Source organism: Lissotriton vulgaris, chromosome 12 (genome assembly GCF_964263255.1).
Source record: "Lissotriton vulgaris chromosome 12, aLisVul1.2, whole genome shotgun sequence".
Lineage (NCBI taxonomy): Eukaryota > Metazoa > Chordata > Amphibia > Caudata > Salamandridae > Lissotriton > Lissotriton vulgaris.
The window spans coordinates 739,182,801-739,204,100 of NC_141700.1; the positions used below are offsets into that span (position 1 = coordinate 739,182,801).

General features: G+C 46.2%; 1 protein-coding gene across 1 annotated transcript in view; it reads right to left on the bottom strand.

The window, feature by feature from the left end:
• The window catches only part of LOC147678470 (extracellular calcium-sensing receptor-like), a 108,248-nt gene extending 87,032 nt beyond the window's left edge, over positions 1-21,216 (bottom strand). The window contains exon 1 of the mRNA XM_086945649.1: positions 21,078-21,216. Within this exon, the coding sequence (XP_086801775.1) occupies positions 21,078-21,216 (139 nt within the window). The remainder of the gene's footprint in view (positions 1-21,077) is intronic.
• Positions 21,217-21,300: the final 84 nt, after the last annotated feature.

Here is a 21,300-nt window from a genome sequence, read left to right on the forward strand (position 1 = left end):
TCCGAGGCCACTGAAGTCATCTGTGGCGTACCACAAGGATCCTCACTCAGTCCCACCCTCTTCAACGTATACATGAGCCCCCTCGCGGCCATCGCACGCCAACACAACCTCAACATCATCTCCTATGCTGATGACACTCAACTGATCCTTTCTCTCACCAATGACCCCAGCACCGCCAAAACCAACCTACACGAAGGAATGAAAGAAGTTGCCGAATGGATGAAACACAGCCGTCTGAAACTGAACTCAGATAAAACAGAAGTCCTCATCTTAGGCACATCCCCCTCTGCATGGGACGACTCTTGGTGGCCGGAAGCCCTTGGAAAAGCACCCATCCCGACAGACCACGCACGGAACCTAGGCGTTATCCTGGATTCTTCACTTTCAATGAACAGACAAGTCAGCGCCGTATCCTCATCCTGCTTCAACATTCTTCGCATGCTCAAAAAAACATTTCGCTGGATCCCCACCGAAACCAGAAAAACAGTCACCCATGCTCTGGTCACGAGCCGACTGGACTACGGAAACACCCTCTACGCAGGTACTACCGCCAAACTCCAGAAGAAACTCCAACGAATCCAAAACGCCTCAGCCAGGATCATATTAGACATCCCGCGTAACGAACACATCTCTGGCCACCTGAGAGACCTCCACTGGCTACCCGTCAATAAGAGGATCACTTTCCGACTGCTAACCCACGCACACAAATCACTCTACGACATCGGACCAGAATGCCTCAACTCACGACTGTCCTTCTACACCCCCTCCCGCCAACTACGTTCTTCCAGCCAAGCCCTCGCTACTTTACCCCGCATCAACAAGACCACCATGGGAGGCAGATCCTTCTCATACCTGGCAGCTAAAACATGGAACTCACTCCCCACTTACCTTCGCCTTACCCAGAACCACCTAGCATTCAGAAAGCAACTTAAAACGTGGATATTTGACAAGTAATCCTCCTCCCCTCCCTAAGCGCCTTGAGACCCTCTGGGTATGTAGTGCGCTATATAAATTCTTTGACTTGACTTGACTGACATAAGGACCGGTTAATAAACAGAATGGTTCCATAAATAGTTAGACAAACTTCACTGGTAGATACAGGGGTTTCAGATAACACCTTCTGATGTCTGTATAAAATGTACATAATACAGTTAAATGCGGAGTAGATTACATTTTTTTTCCCTTTAAGACGGACATTTATATTTTTATCATTCCAGACCCCCATTGTAGGAAAAGCAACTATTTGTTGTATATTACTAGTGGTTAAGCATGGGCGAATTTTGCGAATCTCGCGTTCGCGAATTTTGCGGATTTGCGAACTCGCAATCCGCAAAATCCGCGAATTCCCGCGAATTTTTTTTTTTGTGTTCGCCCGTGTTTCTGCCAGTTCGCGAGGGTTTTTACAATTTCGCAATTTGCGAACTTACCTGTCGGGTCGCAAGTTTTGCGAACTTGTTGTTTCTACGTGTCCAGCCTGTTTGGGACACTCTTCTTCATCACTGCCACTCTCTGTCACCACTGCCACTCTCTGACTACTCATGCCACCCTCTGGCCCACCCATGCCACCCTCTGTTTCATCACCACACCCTCTGGTTGTCCAGTGTACATTATTTTCGGCAAAGCAAAGCACACCTTCCCTGCCTCAAGTGACCTGAATTAATTTGGGGCTGATTAATGTGTCACAGAATATTTTTTTAGCTGGCACCTGCTTCCTTAGTGCTTCCTGATTAGTGATCTTTTGCACTTGCTAAGTGCTTTCATTGTTGCAAAATTAGTTACAACACCTGCCCTGCCCCAACTGACAATAATGAATTAGGGGCTGATTAATGGATTTTAACTGTGGTATTCATGAGTTTTCCCAAAAGTCATGCATTGTTGTGATGTGGGTCGCTACTCTTGAGATGAATCAAAATTCCTATGACTTTAAAACCCAGGCGTAGCAATGGCTCTTTGACTGTTGTTAAGGTAAAGGGTGACTACAAGGGATTTAGTTCACAAAGTTACTTCACTTGAATTGTTTAGTACTTATCGGTTCTTCAATAAATTGAACCCTAACACATCAACTCCTCAACATTGTTCGTTTTGAAGGACACCATTATACATTTATGATTTTGGTTTTCTTTGTTATCATTGGAGCTGATGTAATTGTTATGAATTGATTTGTTGACACGGATATACTGCCTTTAATAACTTTTCTGCTAAGAGCTTTGTCCTATGTCTAACCCCATGAATTTTGTTATTGTCATTTAATTTTTTACATAAATAACTTTGAATATTATTCTTTTTTGCTGTGTTATTTCTTCTTCTCTGTACTGTATTTGCTTACTTTTTTTATTTCAATTTTGTAAATAATTGCATAGTAATCCTATGGATACACTGGGTTCAATTTATTGAAGAACAGATAAGTACTAAACAATTCAAGTGAAGTAACTTTGTGAACTAAATCCCTTGTAGTCACCCTTTACCTTAATTACACATTGCCCAAGCCTACAAGGGTATATTGAGTCTCCCACCTTTTTGACATCTTTGACTGTTGCACAGGAATTTGAGCAGCTGAAGTGACTTGAAACAGTATAATCTGCAATTAAGTCACATCCCCTCAACAGGGAAGTTCACACATACAATAGGTAACAAAGTAAATAACACATTATATGCCATTAATGACTTATGTTACACATACATAAGCATATTGGTACACATAAGTACACTATGCCCCCTTGCGTGACATCAAGGACCAATATAATAGAGTGCAAGGGGAGTTTTTAAATTTTTGCCTCTATATTACATTGGGTTCTATACAGTAGAATACTAGCTTCAGTCAAAACTGACTCATAATATTTTTCTGATGCATTGCATTGTGGCTTTGCTGCAGTTTTAGACCAACTACAGCCATGCACCTCTTTTGGACTGTATGCCTTGCGCCTCCCCCCGAAGGATATGTCAGAATTTCTGATGCATCCTTAGAGCCGTGCGCCATTGAGCCCTTGTTTTGTAAATACGGTTCATCCATGGCATCAAAACGATTTTTCAGGCAGGCGCAAGTAGTTTTGACACATCCTTGCCTTGGCAAAGCGATGTGTAATTTCTTGTAAGTAAGGTCCCAAGTACCTTTGAATGCCTTGTTCGGTAAGTCTTTTGAAATGTCTATGAACACTCAAGAAAGTTCAGTTTGCTCTATTTTTGCTTCTCTATTTCCTACAAAGATAATTTTCATTCCTTCTTCCTGTATTGGAAGATGCTGTTAGGGTTCTTTACAGACAATGTTTCTCCAGCTTCGATAGTAATTTACTTAGATTGGCTCATCCTGGGAATATTAACTTGCTGATCATTTGTTAGGAAGTCTTCAATTACATCCAACATTGCCCCAGCAATCCCCAAAGGGAACAGGATAGCACACCAAGACTGCATCAACAAACATGTGAGTTGTATCGCCTTCAAACACACATAAACAATCCACTGCACCACCACCGCAGGCGACACCACCATGACCATAGAACACCTCAACTCCCAACTCCAAACTCAACCTCTCAGCTGTGCTCAACACCATATCTGTATTGTATGTGAGACGGTGTGGCATAACAGCCAGAGCTGCCAATGTTGGAGCTGAGGTCCCAGGCTCAAGTCTCTGCATTGGCACGAAACCCTTCGATTCTGGGCAACTCACTTAATCTCCTGTGCCTAGGAACAGTGCCCTCACGGGTCGTTAGCAGTGCTATACAAATCCCAGTATTTATTTATTCCACCACCCTCTGATCAACAGGCTTAGGCACATTGCAATCTAAGGAGATGCCCTCAAATGGATCGACTCCTTCCTCACCAGAAAAATCTGGGGACAAAGCCTACCATCATTCACCTCGAACCCTAAGAAAAAAATCTGTGACATCCCTAACGGCTAATCCCTCATCCCTACACTGTTCAACACCTACATGATCACATTGGCCAATATTGTCAGAACCCATGGACTATACATCATAACCTACACCTAGCTCATCTTCTCACTATCAGAAGAACCCTCCACCATGATGTCCAGTTTCTGCAGATGCACGATTAGTTTAACAGACTTGATGAAAGACAACTGTCTAAAACTCAACACAGACAAACGGAAGTGCTGATCTTCTAGAACAAAATCTCCCCTTGGAACACTGCCCGGGGGCCTCCCGAACTAGGACCCTCACCCACTCTGACAGACAATGCCCACAACCATGGCATCATCCTGGACAGCAAGCTCACCATGAAAAGTCAGATCAACGCTGTCTCCTCCACCTGCTTCCTCACTCTTTGCATGCTCCATAAGAGCTTTAAATGGCTCCCTGTCAACACTAGATGAACCATCACTCAATCTCTAGTCGACAGCTAGTTGGACTATGGCAATGCAATCTACATAGGAATCTCCTTGCCCTTCCTGAAGAGATTTATTATTTATTGTTTTGTAGAGCGCGTAGTCACCCAGTGGGTATCCCAGCGCTAAAAACCTTTTATACTCACGAAAGGTGGAATTCGGGAGAGTGTCAGTTTAAGGGAAGAGTAGAGTTTTGAGGGCTTTTCTGAACCGGAGGAGGTTGGGTTCTGTTCTGAGGCTCAGAGGGAGTGCATTCCACTTGCTTCCAGTGTTTACCGAGAAGCGGCGGCCACCTATGCGGGCCTTTTTTACCTTGGGGATCGTAATGAGGTTTCCGTGCTCCGAGCGGAGCGCTCTCGTGGGTCTATAGGGGGTGATCCAGTTGTTTAGTATGGGAGGGCCAGTGTTATGGAGAACCTTGTGGGCGAGACAGAGGGCCTTGAAAATGACCCTTTCCCTGATCGGAAGCCAGTGCAGTTTCCTCAGGGCGGGCTTGGCAGAAGATCTGGCCGGGGTGTTTGTCAGGAGACGAGCTGCGGCGTTTTGAGCTTTTTGCAGCGTTTGCAGGGTGGATTCTGGGGCGCCCAGGTAGATGGCATTGCTGTAATCCAGCCTCGATAGAATTAGGCCCTGGATCAGCATGAGGCGCGACTGGAAAGGTAGAAGTGGAATTACCTTCCTGCAAGATTTAAGTAGACCGTAGCAGGTGCCGGCCGTCTTTCTCGCCTGAGTCCTAAAAGTCAGGTCGGTCTCCAGCCACACTCCGAGACTCTTGACCTCCTTCTTGGGAGTGGGGGGTTCACCCATGCAGGCGGGCCAGATGTTAGAGGGGAGGTTCGTGGTTTTTTGTCCTAAGAGCAGGATCTCTGTTTTAGAGCCATTTAGCTTTAAAGCAGAGTCACTCATCCACTGATATACGCTGGAAAGGCAGTCGTGGAGATTGGAGGGCTCAAGCTTGGGGTGCGAGAGTGTCACCACCAGTTGTGTATCGTCGGCGTAGCTGACGATTGTGACTCCATAGGGTGCGACGAGTTCCTCCAGTGGGGCCATGTAAACGTGTCAAACCATACAGAATTCAGTGGCCAAACTCATTCTCAACATCCCAAAGCATACCCACATACCCCCACCTCAAGAAACTCCACAGGCTCCCCATTCAGAAGAGATGTCAATTTAGGATGCTGATCCAAACCCACAAAGCCTTACACAACCAAGGACCAGCATACATCAACCACCTCCTAAACTTCCAACAACCTTCCAGACACCTGTGCTTCATCTCCCTCTCACACACCCCGCATCCATTGAAATAGAAGTGGAGGACTTCATATCCAGACCTCATCATCTCTTGAAATTTAGGAAAGAGCTAAAGACCTGGCTGTTCAACTGAACCCTCCTCCCGAGAAGCAGGATTCTCGGTGCCTGGATACCTCCACGGGTGATTAGCCATTCTTTGTTAATACTGCCTTGGTGCGATTTAGTTAATAAACTTGTGCCGGCCTTATTCCAGATGCTATGCCAGGTTACAATTGGATGTTTCTGTATTATAACCTCTACATAAGGTACATCTAATTCTTTATGTATAACATGGATTGTAGTGGTTTGTGAAATTGCCAATAACCTATGTAAAAATAGATTGACATGTATCTGCAGTATTGCACTTTTTGTCATGCCCCATTGAGCCTCCCATTATGTTACCCCTGACAAGCATCTGGTTTTATACAGTTGTAACATGTCCCTCACTGATTTATTCCCTGTTGTCCTGACAACCCTAAAATAGCTTCAGTTGTCCTTACAAATCTTAGTTTTGCATTTTTTAACTAGGGCCCCATTGTCCATAACGTAAGAATTGAATACCCAGATACATAAAATGACGTGTTTGCAATAATGTGACCTCCCTAATACAATGTATTCTTTTATTTAGTTCCTCCTTACTGCATCCAATTGTAAATGATTTCCTTAAATTTAACTCCAAATTTTTCTCTTTCATGTATACAGGGCACTTATCAATCAAAAGTTGCAGTCCATTTGTATACTGGATAACAATACTGCATCGTCTGCATATAGCAGAACAGTGGTTGGCCGCTTACCTGCTCTCAGGGCGTCAGCATTTACTTCTTATAGAACCTTTTCTACTCCATTTATAGATAGGAAAAACAGAAATGGGGTGAGGACACACCCTTGTCTCTTACCTCTGGTGACCGTGAACCTAGGTCTACACCTCCTGTTTATACCACATCACACAACTGTGTTCATAGAATCATACAGCCATGAAAAATGCGAAATGATATCCACAGGGGCACCTATTATTTTCCATAATTCCCCACAACTATGCATGATTAACAAAATAAGAGACCAGGCTCAGATCCATAAAACAGAGCTGCAGGTGCCCTTCCTTGGCTATTGAATATTAAGTGATGAGAAAATTCAATTTAAACATTATTCCACTATCCCTCCTACATCCACACTGTGATTATGTTACCACAAAGTTATCCAAAGCATGTTTCTAATTTATACAAGATTATTCTTCCCGTAAATTTGGCAGATGTGTCCTGGAGGGATATTGGGCGATAGCATTTTGCAACCCCATCACTTTTATTAAAAATCGGCACTGTGATGCTCTCTGACCATGATGGAGGGTAAAATCCATGGGCTGCTCGGATACGAACTTGGGACATAATAGGGGCCCAAATTGATATCTGGGACTTGACCCTGTTGGGGTCAGGGTTGTTTCCTGCTACTCTTTTCTCAATTGCGGCACTCATTTCCTCCAAACCTACTGGCTCTAGATGGTACAATGTGGGTTTATTTTATTTATTTATTTATTTTGAAAGTTTTATATAGCGCGAACAAGATCTTCGCAGATATCAGAGCGCTTTACAGAGGAGGAGAGCATATATACACAGATACATCAATAGTGTTAAAAGTACAGTGTAGTGATATCATAAACAATCAAGTAATTAAATTTCAAAGTCATACAAAAATGCAAAGGGTTCGAACAAGTAGTACAGATCAGTATCAAGTCTTTGAAGTTGATCCCCAGTAGTGGTTCAGGTGTATTTAGCCATGAGGATCGCTTTTACTTCTTTCTTGAAAAGTGTGGTAGAGGGGATGAGCCTGGTTTCAGGGGGGAGTGAGTTCCAAATCCTTGGAGCCATTCCTGAGAAAGAGCGTTTATAGGTTTTTTCCTTGCGGAATCTTTTAGGCTTTAGCAAAAGATTGTTTGTGCCTCTAGTGTTTCTGGAGCCTCCAGAAATCGTTAGCTTCTGAGCGAGGTATCTAGGTGAGCTCAGGTGGACAGCCTTGTGCGTCAAACAAGCGATTTTCAGGTGTATTCTGGCTTCAAAAGGCAGCCAGTTCAGGGATTTGAAGTCAGGGGAAATGTGTGAGTGTTTTTTTGATCCAGTGATGAGTCTCGCTGCGGCGTTTAAAGAGGCTCTTATGGGTGCCGTAGTAGCTAGGGGGAGACCGCAGAGGGCGGTGCTGCCGTATTCTATTCGAGGTATGACTAGTGATTGTACCGCAGTTTGGAAGTCTTTGGCTGGAAGGAAGGGTTTAAGTTTCCTAAGGGTGTTGATTTGGTAGTTCGCTCCCTTAGTTGCTTTGTTGATGTGTTCCTGCATGCTGAGATTGGTGTCAAGTGTTATGCCCAAAGATTTTGCTGAGTTCACGATGGTGGGTTGAACATTGAGTGCCGTTAGGTGTTTAAGCCACATTTGTGCGGTAGTGATCTTCGCGGGAGGTGAGATCAGAAGGAACTCTGTTTTAAGGGCATTGAGTTTGAGATGATTAGCGGCCAGCCAGGATTGGGTGCTTCTGATCGTTGAGTTCAAGAGCGTGATGTCTTTGGGTGATTGTAGTTTAAGATAAAGTTGGGTGTCATCAGCATACATGTTGATTGATTTGGTTGTTGATTTGGTTCTATCTGCCATGCCTCCCTTATGACCTTGGGGTTAAAAAGCCCTCCAAAGTGGCTAATCCAATCTGCTGGAGTAACTAGTGCCTCAACTTTTAGGTACAGATTCGTCCCTAAGAAACAGCTTGTTAATGGTTATCCAGAATAGTCGACTGTTGTTGGTATTTGCTGCTTGATCCCAATTAATACAGGCCTGTTCCTGCAAGTCTTTTCTCCTCCTATCCAATGTTTGTTTATAAATATCTCCTAAATCTTTAATCTCTTCCTTGTTTCTGGGTATTACATGCAATGACTTTCTAAAACTTCAATTTCCCATTTGGTCAAACCACCCTAGGCTTTTTATTTATATCCTTGTTAGTAATTCTTAAACTATCAGCCATTGCTCTTGTTGGGTTTCTAAAAGCTACCACTAACTCTCCAGGTTCAACATCCGTTTCTGTACAAGTAATAAAATCTTCTACATTCCCTTTTACAATTCTTTGAAATAAACTGTTTCATTTACCCCAGTCCATTTGAGGCTCATGCCATTACTAATTGATGTTTCAATATTTGCTGCTAGTTGAGGGCTTTATATATATTTAGTTTTATATTTAGTACTAGTTTTAAAAGGGAGAGGTAACTAAAAGTATTCGGTTCAACCATTAATGAGTTAAATAGCCCCATACCATTTTCCAAAAGTATGATGGGATAAAAAATGGAACTCCCACCATTCCCACTATATGTTGGATGAGGGATTTGTGTCCAGTAGTGTTAGGCTATATATAAATATAAACTCATCTTTTTCTTCTCCATAGAAACTGTGCAGAAAATGCTGGTAGTCTACTACCTGAATCATAGGTGTCTCCACAAACATCTCGGTGCAAATGGGCACATGATATCATTAAAAATACTTTCCCCATATATATGCACTACTAACCTACCAATCTCTCACAAAACATTCCAATTCATTCTTGTTAGAAATGGGGGTCTCTAGTTGGCAGAGGTAGGTACCTTTGTCCAAATAGGGGCCCTTGCTTCAAGTCAGGGTTAGGGGAATACGCTTCTAAAATAACCCCTGCTCACCCCCTTGGTAGTTTGGCACGAGCAGACAGGCTTATCTCAGAGGCAGTTTGTAAAGCATTTGTTAACACATTCAGTAACACAGTGAAACCACTATAAATGAACACCACACCAGTTTAGAAAAATAAGTAATCTTTATCTACACCAAAACAAGACCAAACGACGAAAAAATCCACAATACAGTAATACACATATGACTTTCAAGTGGTAGAATTAGTTCAGTTCAAAGTGAATTGCAGATGCAACACTTTTCACAAAAAGTACCTTGGATGCGTCGCACACACAAACAAAAAGGGTCGCAGAGAAGGTGATGCAGGGGATCCTTATACTCAGGGAAGGTGATGTCTGTTTCTTACTATGCAAATCAGTCTTGACCCTGTGCCCCATGGGAACAATATAGCCCGAACTGCCAAGCCAGGTCCTCCCTGGACTGGAAACAAGCATCCAAGGACCGGTTTTGGGCTTTCAGCCCTCATTAGCCTGGATAGCTTGATTCCAGTGACATGGAGAGCACGGGACTCACGTCTGAGCATACCCGTCCCACTCGGGGTGACAAATGCAAAAACAAGTGATGGACAGAATGCAGAACAATGTCATACATTCACCCCAGTACAGAGATCTGGGCCTAAATCCATCGTTTTTTTGCTCACCATGCCATTCCAGTTTGAACCCAGTCATATGCAAATCAGTCTTGACCCTGTGCCCCATGGGAACAGTCCAGCCCGAACTGCCAAGCCAGGTCCTCCCTGGACTGGAAACAAGCATCCAAGGACCGGTTTCGGGCTTTCAGCCCTCATCATCCTGGATAGCTTGATTCCAGTGGCATGGAGAGCACGGGACTCACGTCTGAGCATACCCGTCCCACTCGGGGTGACAAATGCAAAAACAGCAGGGGATGGACAGAATGCAGAACAATGTCATACATTCACCCCAGTACAGAGATCTGGGCCGGGTATACTCAGACGTGAGTCCCTTGCTCACTTTGCCACTGAATTCAAGCAAGCCTGCCTGAAGACGGCTGTAATGCCAGGAACCAATCCAAGGAAGCTTGTTTCCGGTCCAGGGAAGGCATGGCTTGGCAGTTTGGGCTGGACTGTTCCCATGAGGCACAGGGTCAAACTGATTTGCATATGGCCATGTCTGAAGTGGGGTGGCAGAGTGGGCTAAAGAACGGTGATGGATTAAAACCAGATCTGTTGACTGGGTGTGAGTGTTTGATTGGTACAGATGCTCCGTCCATCACCACCCCCTTTTGTACCACTTTGTTCACCATAAGTTGGCAGGGTATGCTCAGACGTGAGTCCCTTGCTCACTTTGCCACTGGATTCAAGCAAGCCTAGCTGAAGACGGCTGTAATGCCAGAAACCGGTCCTAGGAAGCTTGTTTCTGGTCCAGGGAAGGCATGGCTTTGACAGTTTGGGCTGGACTGTTCCCATGAGGCACAGGGTCAGACTGATTTGCATATGGCCATGTCTGAACTGGGGTGGCAGAGTGGGCTAAAGAATGGTGATGGATTAAACCCAGATCTGTTGACTGGGTGTGAGTGTTTGATTGGTTCAGATGCTCCATCCATCACCACCCCCTTTTGTACCGCTTTGTTCGCCATAAGTTGGCAGGGTATGCTCAGACATGAGTCCCTTGCTCACTTTGACACTGGATTCAAGCAAGCCAGGCTGAATACGGCTGTAATGCCAGAAACTGGTCCTAGGAAGCTTGTTTATGATCCAGGGAAGGCATTGCTTGGCAGTTCGGGCTGGACTGTTCCCATGAGGCACAGGTCAGACTGATTTGCATATGGCCATGTCTGAACTGGGGTGGCAGAGTGGGCTAAAGAACGGTGATGCATTAAACCTAGATCTGTTGACTGGGTGTCAGCTGCTTTTAGATCAAGGTGTAAGAGGGTCCTGCAAACTGTCCCGTTTTAACCTGTTTACAATCTTAATTAAATTTGAACACATTTTTAATGCATTGTTAATATTTTATTGATTATGAGATGTAACTATATAAATTGTGGATTTTAAATTTGTTCGTATTGTATTTGCCTTTTATGATTTAAAAAAAAATCGAATAAAGTGTATTTTGACTGACTGACTGACTGACTGGGTGTGAGTGTTTGATTGGTTCAGATGCTCTGTCCATCACCACCCCCTTTTGTACCGCTCTGTTATCAGTTGAGCACTCGTAGTTTCGACAGCACTGCCGACTGGGAGATGTTATTAATGTGAGTGAGTGGCAGTATCACTTTATTCAGGTTGGTGCCCCCTCAGGCTCAGACTCTTCTCTGAGGCATGAACAGTACTAACCAGTCCTGGCGCCTGGCTGTTGCCCATTCATTGACTTGTCACCAATTGCCCACCCATCTACCAGGCTCAGATTCATTCAATCAATTGGGGGTTTAGAGCGTGCTACTCACCCTTGAGGGTCTCAGGGTGCTGGGGGGGGAGGGTGCAGCTCCAAGTTGAAGGACTGGGTTATTTAAGACCCAGCGGTGCCAGGGGACAACACCTGAAACCTTCGTGGGTAACCTGTTCCGGCGTACAAATGACAGAGACACGGGACACTTCCTTCGGCGTCAAAGATTCGAGGTTTATTTACTGCAGGGAACACAGAATTCACGAGAAGTACACACAGGTATGTTTTCGGGATCTGCTTCAATTTGCTACTGTGGATCGCTCCTTTTTATACACATTTCTCTCATAGGTTAACATGATACACAAAGGTTTACAACTTGGTTCCCATAATTATCCCCGAGAGGGGTCGCTTTGATGCATTCAAGGTCCGGAACATAAGTACAGAAACATTCGTGGTTCCCAACTGTAAAAACCCATCTTCCCACCATTAGTACATTCCAATCGGCAGTAAACAGATCGAGGAAGGAACAAGGACAGGTGCAGAGGAAGGCAGAAACAGTGGGGAGATCGGAAAGGGTGTAAAAGGGGTGGTATCGGGAAACACGAACTACAGGCATCAAAGAGACGTGCCTAATGAGATGCACGGCTGAGACAACAGACCGGCACGGCAAGATGAGCCTCAAGCGGGGCCATCTGCCTTACAGTATCATCCCCCTCATCATAAAGACACTTTCAAAGGAAACGTGTCTTCCGCAAGAGTCTTGGGAATCCCAGGGTCGCGAAGCGGACAGCGTCCGTTCGCTGGCTACTTGAGGGCAAGAGACAAAATGGATGCCATATCTAAGATGGAACCCGTGGGTACAGATGTATAAACCCACGAAACAGACAAACGGTTTAAGTTAGCACAGCGAAACTGCGCACACCCACTAAACTCGTCATTTGCGGTTCGTAGATACCAGACTCGACCATATTCGTGCGAGTCGAAAACACCACTTACAATCGTCACGGAACCTCAAAGTCAGCCAAAAAACCAGGTCTTGAGGCTTGTCCTGAAGGTGTGCAGAGTAGGGGAGCATCTGACGTTGACTGGGAGCTCGTACCAGGGTTTGGTTGCGATGTAGGAGAAGGCTCTTCCACCAGCTCTGGTACTGCAGATGCGTGGGGTTTAAGCTAGGGTGATGTCAGCAGAGCAGAGGTTTCTTTTGTGTACGTTAAAGTAAACTCTTGGGTCCGCTGTTCTGGAGAGATTTGTAGGCATGGGTGAGTAGCTTGAAGGTTACTCTCTTCTTGACGGGGAGGCAGTGGAGGTCATGCAGGTGTTGGGTGATGTGCTCATGTCATTGGATGCCGAGGACGAGTCTGGCCACTTAGTTCTGGATGGTCTGGAGTTTGTGTAGCAGGAAGTTGTTGATCGCAGCATAGAGGGCGTTTCTGTAGTCCTGTCTGCTTGTTAGGAGTGTGTGGGTGACGGTCTTTCTGGCTTCAGGGGGATCCACTTGAAGGTCTTGCGGAGGATGCAGAGGGTGTTGAAGCAGGTGGAGGTGATGGCGTTAATCTGTCGGGTCATGGTGAGGGAGGAGTCGAGTATGATGCTGAGGTTCCGGGCGTGATCCATGGGGGTGGGGGGTTGCCGAGCGCGGTGGACCACCAGGAGATGTCCCAAGCTGAGGGGGTGGGTCCAAGGAAGAGGATTTCTGTCTTCTCCGAGTTGAGTTTCAGATAGCTGCTGCTCATCCAAGCTGCAATGTCTTTCATTCCTTCTTGGAAGCTGAGTCTGGTGGTTTCGGGGTTCTTTATGAGGGAGGAAATGAAATGGGTGTCATCCATGTAAGATACTATGCTGAGTCCATGCTGTCTGGCGATGGCGGTGAGTGGGGCCATGTAGATGTTGAAGAGCGTGGGACTGAGCAATGACCCTTGGGGTACTCCGCAGTTGATCTCTCTGGGCTCGGAGAGGAAAGGCTGGAGTCTGATCCTTTGGGTTCTGCCTGCAAGTTAGGAGCGGAGCCAGAAGAGGGCAGTTCCCTGTATTATGGAGTCAAGGAGTCTGGCTGCGAGAGTGTGCTGGGAGACTGTGACGAAAGCTGCTGGGAGATCCAGTAGGATGAGGGCTGTGGTGTGGCCTTGGTAGAGGAGTGTGCAGATGTTGTCTGTGGCGGCGAGAAGGGTGGCCTTGGTGCTGTGGTTACTGTGGAATCCAGATTGGGAGAAGTCGAGGATGGGGTCCCTTTGACGAGGTTTAACAGCTGGGCATTGACGATCTTCTCTGTGACTTTGGCTACGAAGGGAAAGACAGAGATGGGTCTGTAGTTTTTCACGTCCGTCGGGTCTGCAGAGGGTTTCTTGAGGAGGGCCTTGACTTCTGCACATTTCCAATCATCGGGGAAAGTGACGGTTTTGAAAGAGGTGTTGATGGTGCATTGTAGCCTGGGCGCAATGGTGGTAGTGGCTCTGTGGAAGACGTGCAACGAGTAGGGTCTGTGGGGGCTCCTGAGTGAGTGTTCTTTATGGTTGTGGTGGTATCTTTTGTGGTAACCAGGGTCCAGGCGGTGATGGTGAGCTGACTGTTGTCGCTGGAGTGAAGTTTTCATAGAGGGCCTTGATGTTCAGGTGGATTTACCAGCCGAGTTTGTTGCAGAGGTCCTGGGAAGGTGTGAGTCTGTGACTTCGCTGGGGGTTTGGTGAAGTGCTGGATGATGCTGAAGAGTTCCTTTGAGTTGCTAGAGTTGGTTAGGATTTTGTTCCAGATTACGGTCCTCTTGGTGGATCTTATGAGTTGGTGGTATTCTGTCATGGCGTTCTTGTAGGTGGTCAAGTCTTCAGTGGTTTTTGCTGTTTCTCCATAATTTTTTGAGATGTCTGCATGAGCGTCTGGCTTCTTGGAGGTCAGTTTTGAACCGGGTGGCCTTCAGGTGGGGTTGTCTGTAGGTAGTGCAGAGGGGTGCAAGCTTGTCTGCGCAGTTGGTGATCCAGCGGTGTAGTTTCTTGGCTTCAGAGTTGGCATCGGTCGAGGTGGGGGGGGATCGTGGATGAGGGTGGAGTTCAGGTGCTCCTCCTTGACCTTGCTCCAGTTCATTCACAGAGGGCATGGAGTGGGTTTGTGAGCGGTGGCAGCGTTGAAAGAGAATTGTACGCAGTGGTGGTCCATAAAGAGGAGCTGCCCGGTGTGGCTGAATTGGATGTTGTTCCCTCCTGCGAAGATGGAGTCAAGGGTGTGTCCTGCCTTGTGGGTAGTGGTGGTGACAAGCTATTTCAGTCCTATGTTGGTGAGGTTGTCCAGGAGGGCGGTGGAGTTGGGGTCGCTGAGGTTGTCGAGGTAAAAGTTCAGGTCTCCAATGAGTCTGTCATTCATAGAGGGGATGGCGTGGGGTGCGATGAGGTCAGCGATGGTAGTGGTGAATTCGGGGGATCAGTTGGTGAGGGTGCCAAGAAGCGTTGTTCTAGGGCTGGTCTGGATCTGGGAGTGAAGGTGTTCGGTGGTGGAGGGGGAGTCGCTCGTGCTGGAGGTGTTGAGTCGGAGGCTGTGCAATGACAAGTACTCCTCCTAGGCGGTTGGAGCAGTCCATCCTCTGGATCTTGTAAATGGCGGTGGTGATCTCGGGGGTGGAGGTGGCATAGGTCCAGTTTTCCATGAAGAAGGCGATGTCTCGTGAGAGGGTGTCCAGGAGGTCTCAGATCTCTACTGAATGTCTGTGCAGTGAGCCCACGTAGAGTAGAATACACTTCAGGTCTTCGGTGGTGCTGGCGTCCTGAGAGGGTGCAGTGGTCGTGAGGGTGCGGAGGATTGTGATGGATTGTCAGCAGTGTCGGCAGGAGATCTTGTTGTGGGTGGTGTTCAGTGTAGACAGCTGGCAGTTGTTGTTCCTTCTGCGGTTGAGTGCTTAAAGGGCCGCTGAGTCGTAGCGGTGGGAGGTCGGAGAACCAGGGTCCCTGGCACTGGGCGCCGTTGGGTCGCAGACGGGAGCAGACAGGATTGCCTTTGATGCTCCTTTGGAGCTCGTACTACGCGTGGGCATTTATTAGCTGGAATTAAATAGAGAAGAGGGAATAGAAGCTCTGCTGGGAGGCGGGAGCGGCAACGAGCAGGGGAGAAGGGCTACCGGGGCAGCAGCGGTGGAAGCGAAATGGGCACGGAGGACACAAACAGGAACAACAGGAAAGCACAAAAAACAGGCAAAAAGGCAAAAATAGGAAAAAGGCACAATAACAAGACACCAAAGGCACAATAAGAAACACTAAGAAAGGACAGAACAAAATGGGCACGAACACATAGACAGACAGGGGGCCTCAAACACCTACGAGCCGAGGTGAAGTGGGACTGTGGCAGGGGCACAACAGCAGAGCGGTGGGGGGTGTTCAGGTATCTGATCAGGATGTCAGAGGTAGGCATGGGCGAATTTTGCGAATTTGCAATTCGCGAATTTTGCGAATTTGCGAATTCGCAATTTGCGGATTCGCGGATTTTGCGGATTTAGTGGGTAATGGCCGGGCGGGAAAACGCTGCACATCGCTAGTGTGAGGAGCAGGGCCAAACGGGCGAGGCTTATATTCGAGTTCACATGCCTCTTGTGTGCATAAAAGGACAGGCACAGATCAGAGAAGCTGGTGGTCACAGGAACTGCACAGGGATTGAGCTTGTTAAAGTCAATTATGCAAAGGCCTCCATCAAGCATCAAAGCTAATTTGCGACGATAGATATGGGGAGAGCGCACACCTACCCAGCCTTGACAAAACACACATTTTTGGGGGTGCTGATTAACTTTGCCATCACACCAAAGAGCGCCGGGGTCCCTCGAGTGACCTGTCCATCAAGTGGGTAAAGGGCGCGAAGACGGTGCACACACCACTAGTGTGTGTTAGGACGGGGCTTATATGCGAGTTCACATGCCTCTTGTGTGTATAAAAGGACAGGCACGGATCAGAGAAGCTCGTGGTCACAGGAACTGCACAGGGATTGAGCTCGTGAAAGTCAATTATGCAAAGGCCTCCATCAAGCATCAAAGCTAATTTGCGACGATAGATATGGGGAGAGCGCACACCTACCCAGCCTCGACAAAACACACATTTTTGGGGGTGCTGATTAACTTTGCCATCACACCAAAGAGCGCCGGGGTCCCTCGAGTAATCTGTCCATCAAGTGGGTAAAGGGCGCGTAGACGGTGCACACACCACTAGTGTGTGGGGAGGGGCCAAACGGACGGGGCTTATATGCGAGTTCACATGCCTCTTGTGTGCATAAAAGGACAGGCACGGATCAGAGAAGTTCGTGGTCACAGGAACTGCGCAGGGATTGAGCTTGTGAAAGTCAGTTATGCAAAGGCCTCCATCAAGCATCAAAGCTAATTTGCGACAATAGATATGGGGAGAGCGCACACCTACCCAGCCTTGACAAAACACACATTTTTGGGGGTGCTGATTAACTTTGCCATCCCACCAAAGAGCGCCGGGGTCCCTCGAGTGAACTGTCCATCAAGTGGGTAAAGGGCGCGAAGACTATGCACACACCACTAGTGTGTGGGGAGGGGCCAAACGGACGGGGCTTATATGCGAGTTCACATGCCTCTTGGGTGTATAAAAGGACAGGCACGGATCAGAGAAGCTTGTGGTCACAGGAACTGCACAGGGATTGAGCTCGTGAAAGTCAATTATGCAAAGGCCTCCATCAAGCATCAAAGCTAATTTGCGACGATAGATATGGGGAGAGCGCACACCTACCCAGCCCCGACAAAACACACATTTTTGGGGGTGCTGATTAACTTTGCCATCACACCAAAGAGCGCCGGGGTCCCTCGAGTGACCTGTCCATCAAGTGGGTAAAGGGCGCGAAGACGGTGCACACACCACTAGTGTGTGGGGAGGGGCCAAACGGACGGGGCTTATATGCGAGTTCACATGCCTCTTGGGTGTATAAAAGGACAGGCACGGATCAGAGAAGCTCGTGGTCACAGGAACTGCACAGGGATTGAGCTCGTGAAAGTCAATTATGCAAAGGCCTCCATCAAGCATCAAAGCTAATTTGCGACGATAGATATGGGGAGAGCGCACACCTACTCAGCCTCGACAAAACACATATTTTTGGGTGTGCTGATTAACTTTGCCATCACACCAAAGAGCACCGGGGTCCCTCGAGTGACCTGTCCATCAAGTGGGTAAAGGGCGCGAAGACAGTGCACACAACACTAGTGTGTGTTGGGACGGGGCTTATATGCAGAGAAGCTCGTGGTCACAGAAACTGCACAGGGATTGAGCTAGTGAAAGTCAATTATGCAAAGGCCTCCATCAAGCATCATAGCTAATTTTCGACGATAGATATGGGGCGAACCGACACCTACCCAGCCTCGACAAATCACACATCAATCTTACTAACTATTTTAGGATGGCGCCGGCAAGCTGCCAGCGCCATCCTAAAATATTTACTAAATAAGCTTCATAATAGATAAAATAAAGCAGGTGCTCGAGCACCTGCTTTATTTTATCTGTTAGTGCTTCCTGTTGAAGCTAACTTTGCAACTATTTTAGGATGGCGCTGGCAGCTTGCCGGCGCCATCCTAAAATAGTTAAAAGTTCAACACAGTTGAACTTTTGCCCCCGAAATCCGCCGCTCGCGGATCTCGCGGATTTTCAGTAAATTCGCTAGAGTTCGCGGATTTACCGAAAATCCGCGAACTCCGCGAGCGGAACTGATTTCTTGCACATGCTTAGTCAGAGGTCCTGCTCCTGGTTCTGTGCAGGCTTGTGCTGGCTCTGTGGGATTTCAGCAATCACATTAGGTTACAGAGCATATACAACTGTATCCCACATCACAGCACCAGGTTGGTGATTTGGCAACACCTGCATCCTGAAAATTGAAGCAAAGGCACTGAACTGCATATGCCTCATGATTATTTGTTGAATTCAGGTTCACAAACAGAGGACAGTGACATCTCTCTCTTCTGTCCCTCTGCTAAATTTATAGAGTGATATTATGAGGTAGGCTGGGTCCTCTTACAACATGGCCATTGTGTTTGGTGCTGTCCCACCCCTTTGTCACTGCCTTTGCTGTCTAGCTTGCGATTAACTATACATGCACCTGTCCATCACCTCCTTGGCTCCTGCAGAGAGGCAGACAAGCCAAGACTGTCTACAACCTCAATCCTAGGTCCCTCAATGGTTATTTGATGCACCATCTCTTGCTACTTGCTTTCTTACAAATGATGCATCAGAACTCAAGTGTCGCTGAGGATCTCCCACTGAAAACTTGTGTAGAAAGGCAATTCTGTCAGAATGTGAATAGAGTTGGGTGCTTCAAGATCACTCATGCCTGCCACACCTATTCCTTTCTACACAGAGTTGTGCTCCTTGCAGTAAACTTCCTTCTCCATGGTGGTACTGCCCTAGAACCCCCTCATGGGCTGTGCTTGTTCTATGCCTTGGGCATATATACCCAATCATAGGTAAAGCTGAGTCCCTCATGAACAGTTTTTCTTGATTGTAGGCACATAAACTCAGCTTAAAGAGGTGACTTTAAACTCTTGATCAACTTAGCAATGCACTACCTCCTATGTTAACATTCCTTACTTCTTGCTCTTCGGCTTCCTTGAAGGAAACACTCATTTATCCATTCTCTCTATTTGTGAAAAAAGATGTATTTTACATCCCAAAACCATTTTAGGCTCACAGGTATGCTTCTACCAGTCCAGCAGTTGCACTTCCTAAAAGACTTTTTGGACTACCTGACAGCAGCTGATAGTGCTACTGCAACCTATCAGGACATGTCAAGATTTTTGCCTCCACTATCCACTTCAGTCCAGATAACATGTGGGACTCTTCTCTCATGGATTCTTCTCAGAGGCTCTTCCCTGGGCCACTTCCCCTTGAAATAATTCCCTGCCATTTTTACACTACAGTGTTCTAGTACTGTGTCCATGTCTGCTAATGGCGGCATTGATTAATGGCAGAGACTCATACTTCGTCACTCTTCACTTCAGGATAGAAGAACCGCATTCAAGGAAGCTGGGAACTTTAAGGAGAAGGTAGCAGGTTTGTGGAAGGACACTACTGGGAGGTTTCTCACCATGTTTTCTTCTCCCTTTTCCCTAATCTTATGTGCTTTCCAATCTCTTGGCCTTCCAAACCTTTCCTTCAGATGGCTGCCCATTCAACTGTTGCAATGTGCTGCACCCGAAGGCATAGTCGCTTTGTATTAATCAGCGTCTAGGTTCAGTATTCAAGGGACCCATGTATATCCTTGGTTCCTGGATCATTCCTGGACACCAAGAGAGTGCCTTACATGAGAGGAGTGGCAACTTTTCTGTTGCAGCCGAACTGAGTTGTAGAATTTCAAGACGTAACAAAGGTCAAAGTTGAGCACTGCAGGTAAACTTAATCGCTGCATGGTCTATGCAGCTCAACCTTCACTATATATTACTAGACTGGAGGTGTTGTATTTGAATGTGTTTTTTAAATTTGCACAATAAAACCATGTGTACTAAAGCAACATGCATGTTTACTACATGCACCATTATTGCATAAACTTATCAAATTGTTTAGCCAATTCTCAAAGCAATTATCATGTATCCAATGGACAATTCCATAGTGTAGTTAGACAATATTTGATTAGATTCCAAATGGCAGAACTATTCAGACTTGCTTCTCAGTATTCAAGATTTGTAATGAAGAACAAAGGATACTGGTGCCACCTTTCCCATTGGACTTAAAAAACGCTTGTTTTTTTATCTATTCATATAACTGTACAATGTCGGACGTAACCAAGAGGTGACTTGTGGTGCCATATAAATCTCACAATAAATAAATGCATGCTTCGATACCCTTTGTCCTTCGGAAGCTGAACAGTTCCAGAATCTGTATTAAAACTATTACAGTGATTTCCCCATTGCCCAAACATCTAGCATGTTCCTTAACTCTAGTGTATGGATGGGGTCAGTAATCAGAGCCTCAAAATCTGGATAATACACCATTCCCTTGGATGCAGCCAAATATAAAGTATATAAAGTATATTGTTTATGCAACGATCTATCTAATGCAACAGCCTTCTTAATGTTGTAGATACTCAAAGGTTTTGTAGAGTTGAATTTTTCATTGCACAGGTTTCTTCAACCTGTTCAACCACATAGGCATCACTCTTTACAGTCACATAGCCAAGTGTCCTTCTATCAGTTCTGAGCCCTAATAATACTCTTTTTATTTTTTGCACAGTACCCCCAAAACTCACTTCTTAGCATATGTCCAAGTAAATCCATGTACCAACCATACTATGACCCTGAACACAATCCTTCCACTTTTCCAATTTCACTGTGTAGTGCTGACAAAAGTCTTTATCATGGCATACCTATGTCCTTATCATTTTAAAAACACATTATGCTCCATAATCCATCCCACTCTTTCAATATTTAAGGGCCCATTCTATGACAAATCTCACCTGAAAAATGTGCACAGCCCCATCCCTTGAAACATTCAGTATTGCCCTCAAATCCCTTCTTGCCAGACTTGAGACTCAACAAGAGGGACCTTTTGCTGCACTGGCCAACCAAGCTCTTCCCACTCCTACCCAAGCCCATCTTCTTAATCTTACCTACCTCCTCTATTGAAAGATGTAATTGTGTAAAGTATGTAGTATTCTCATTGTGTAATGTATTGTAATG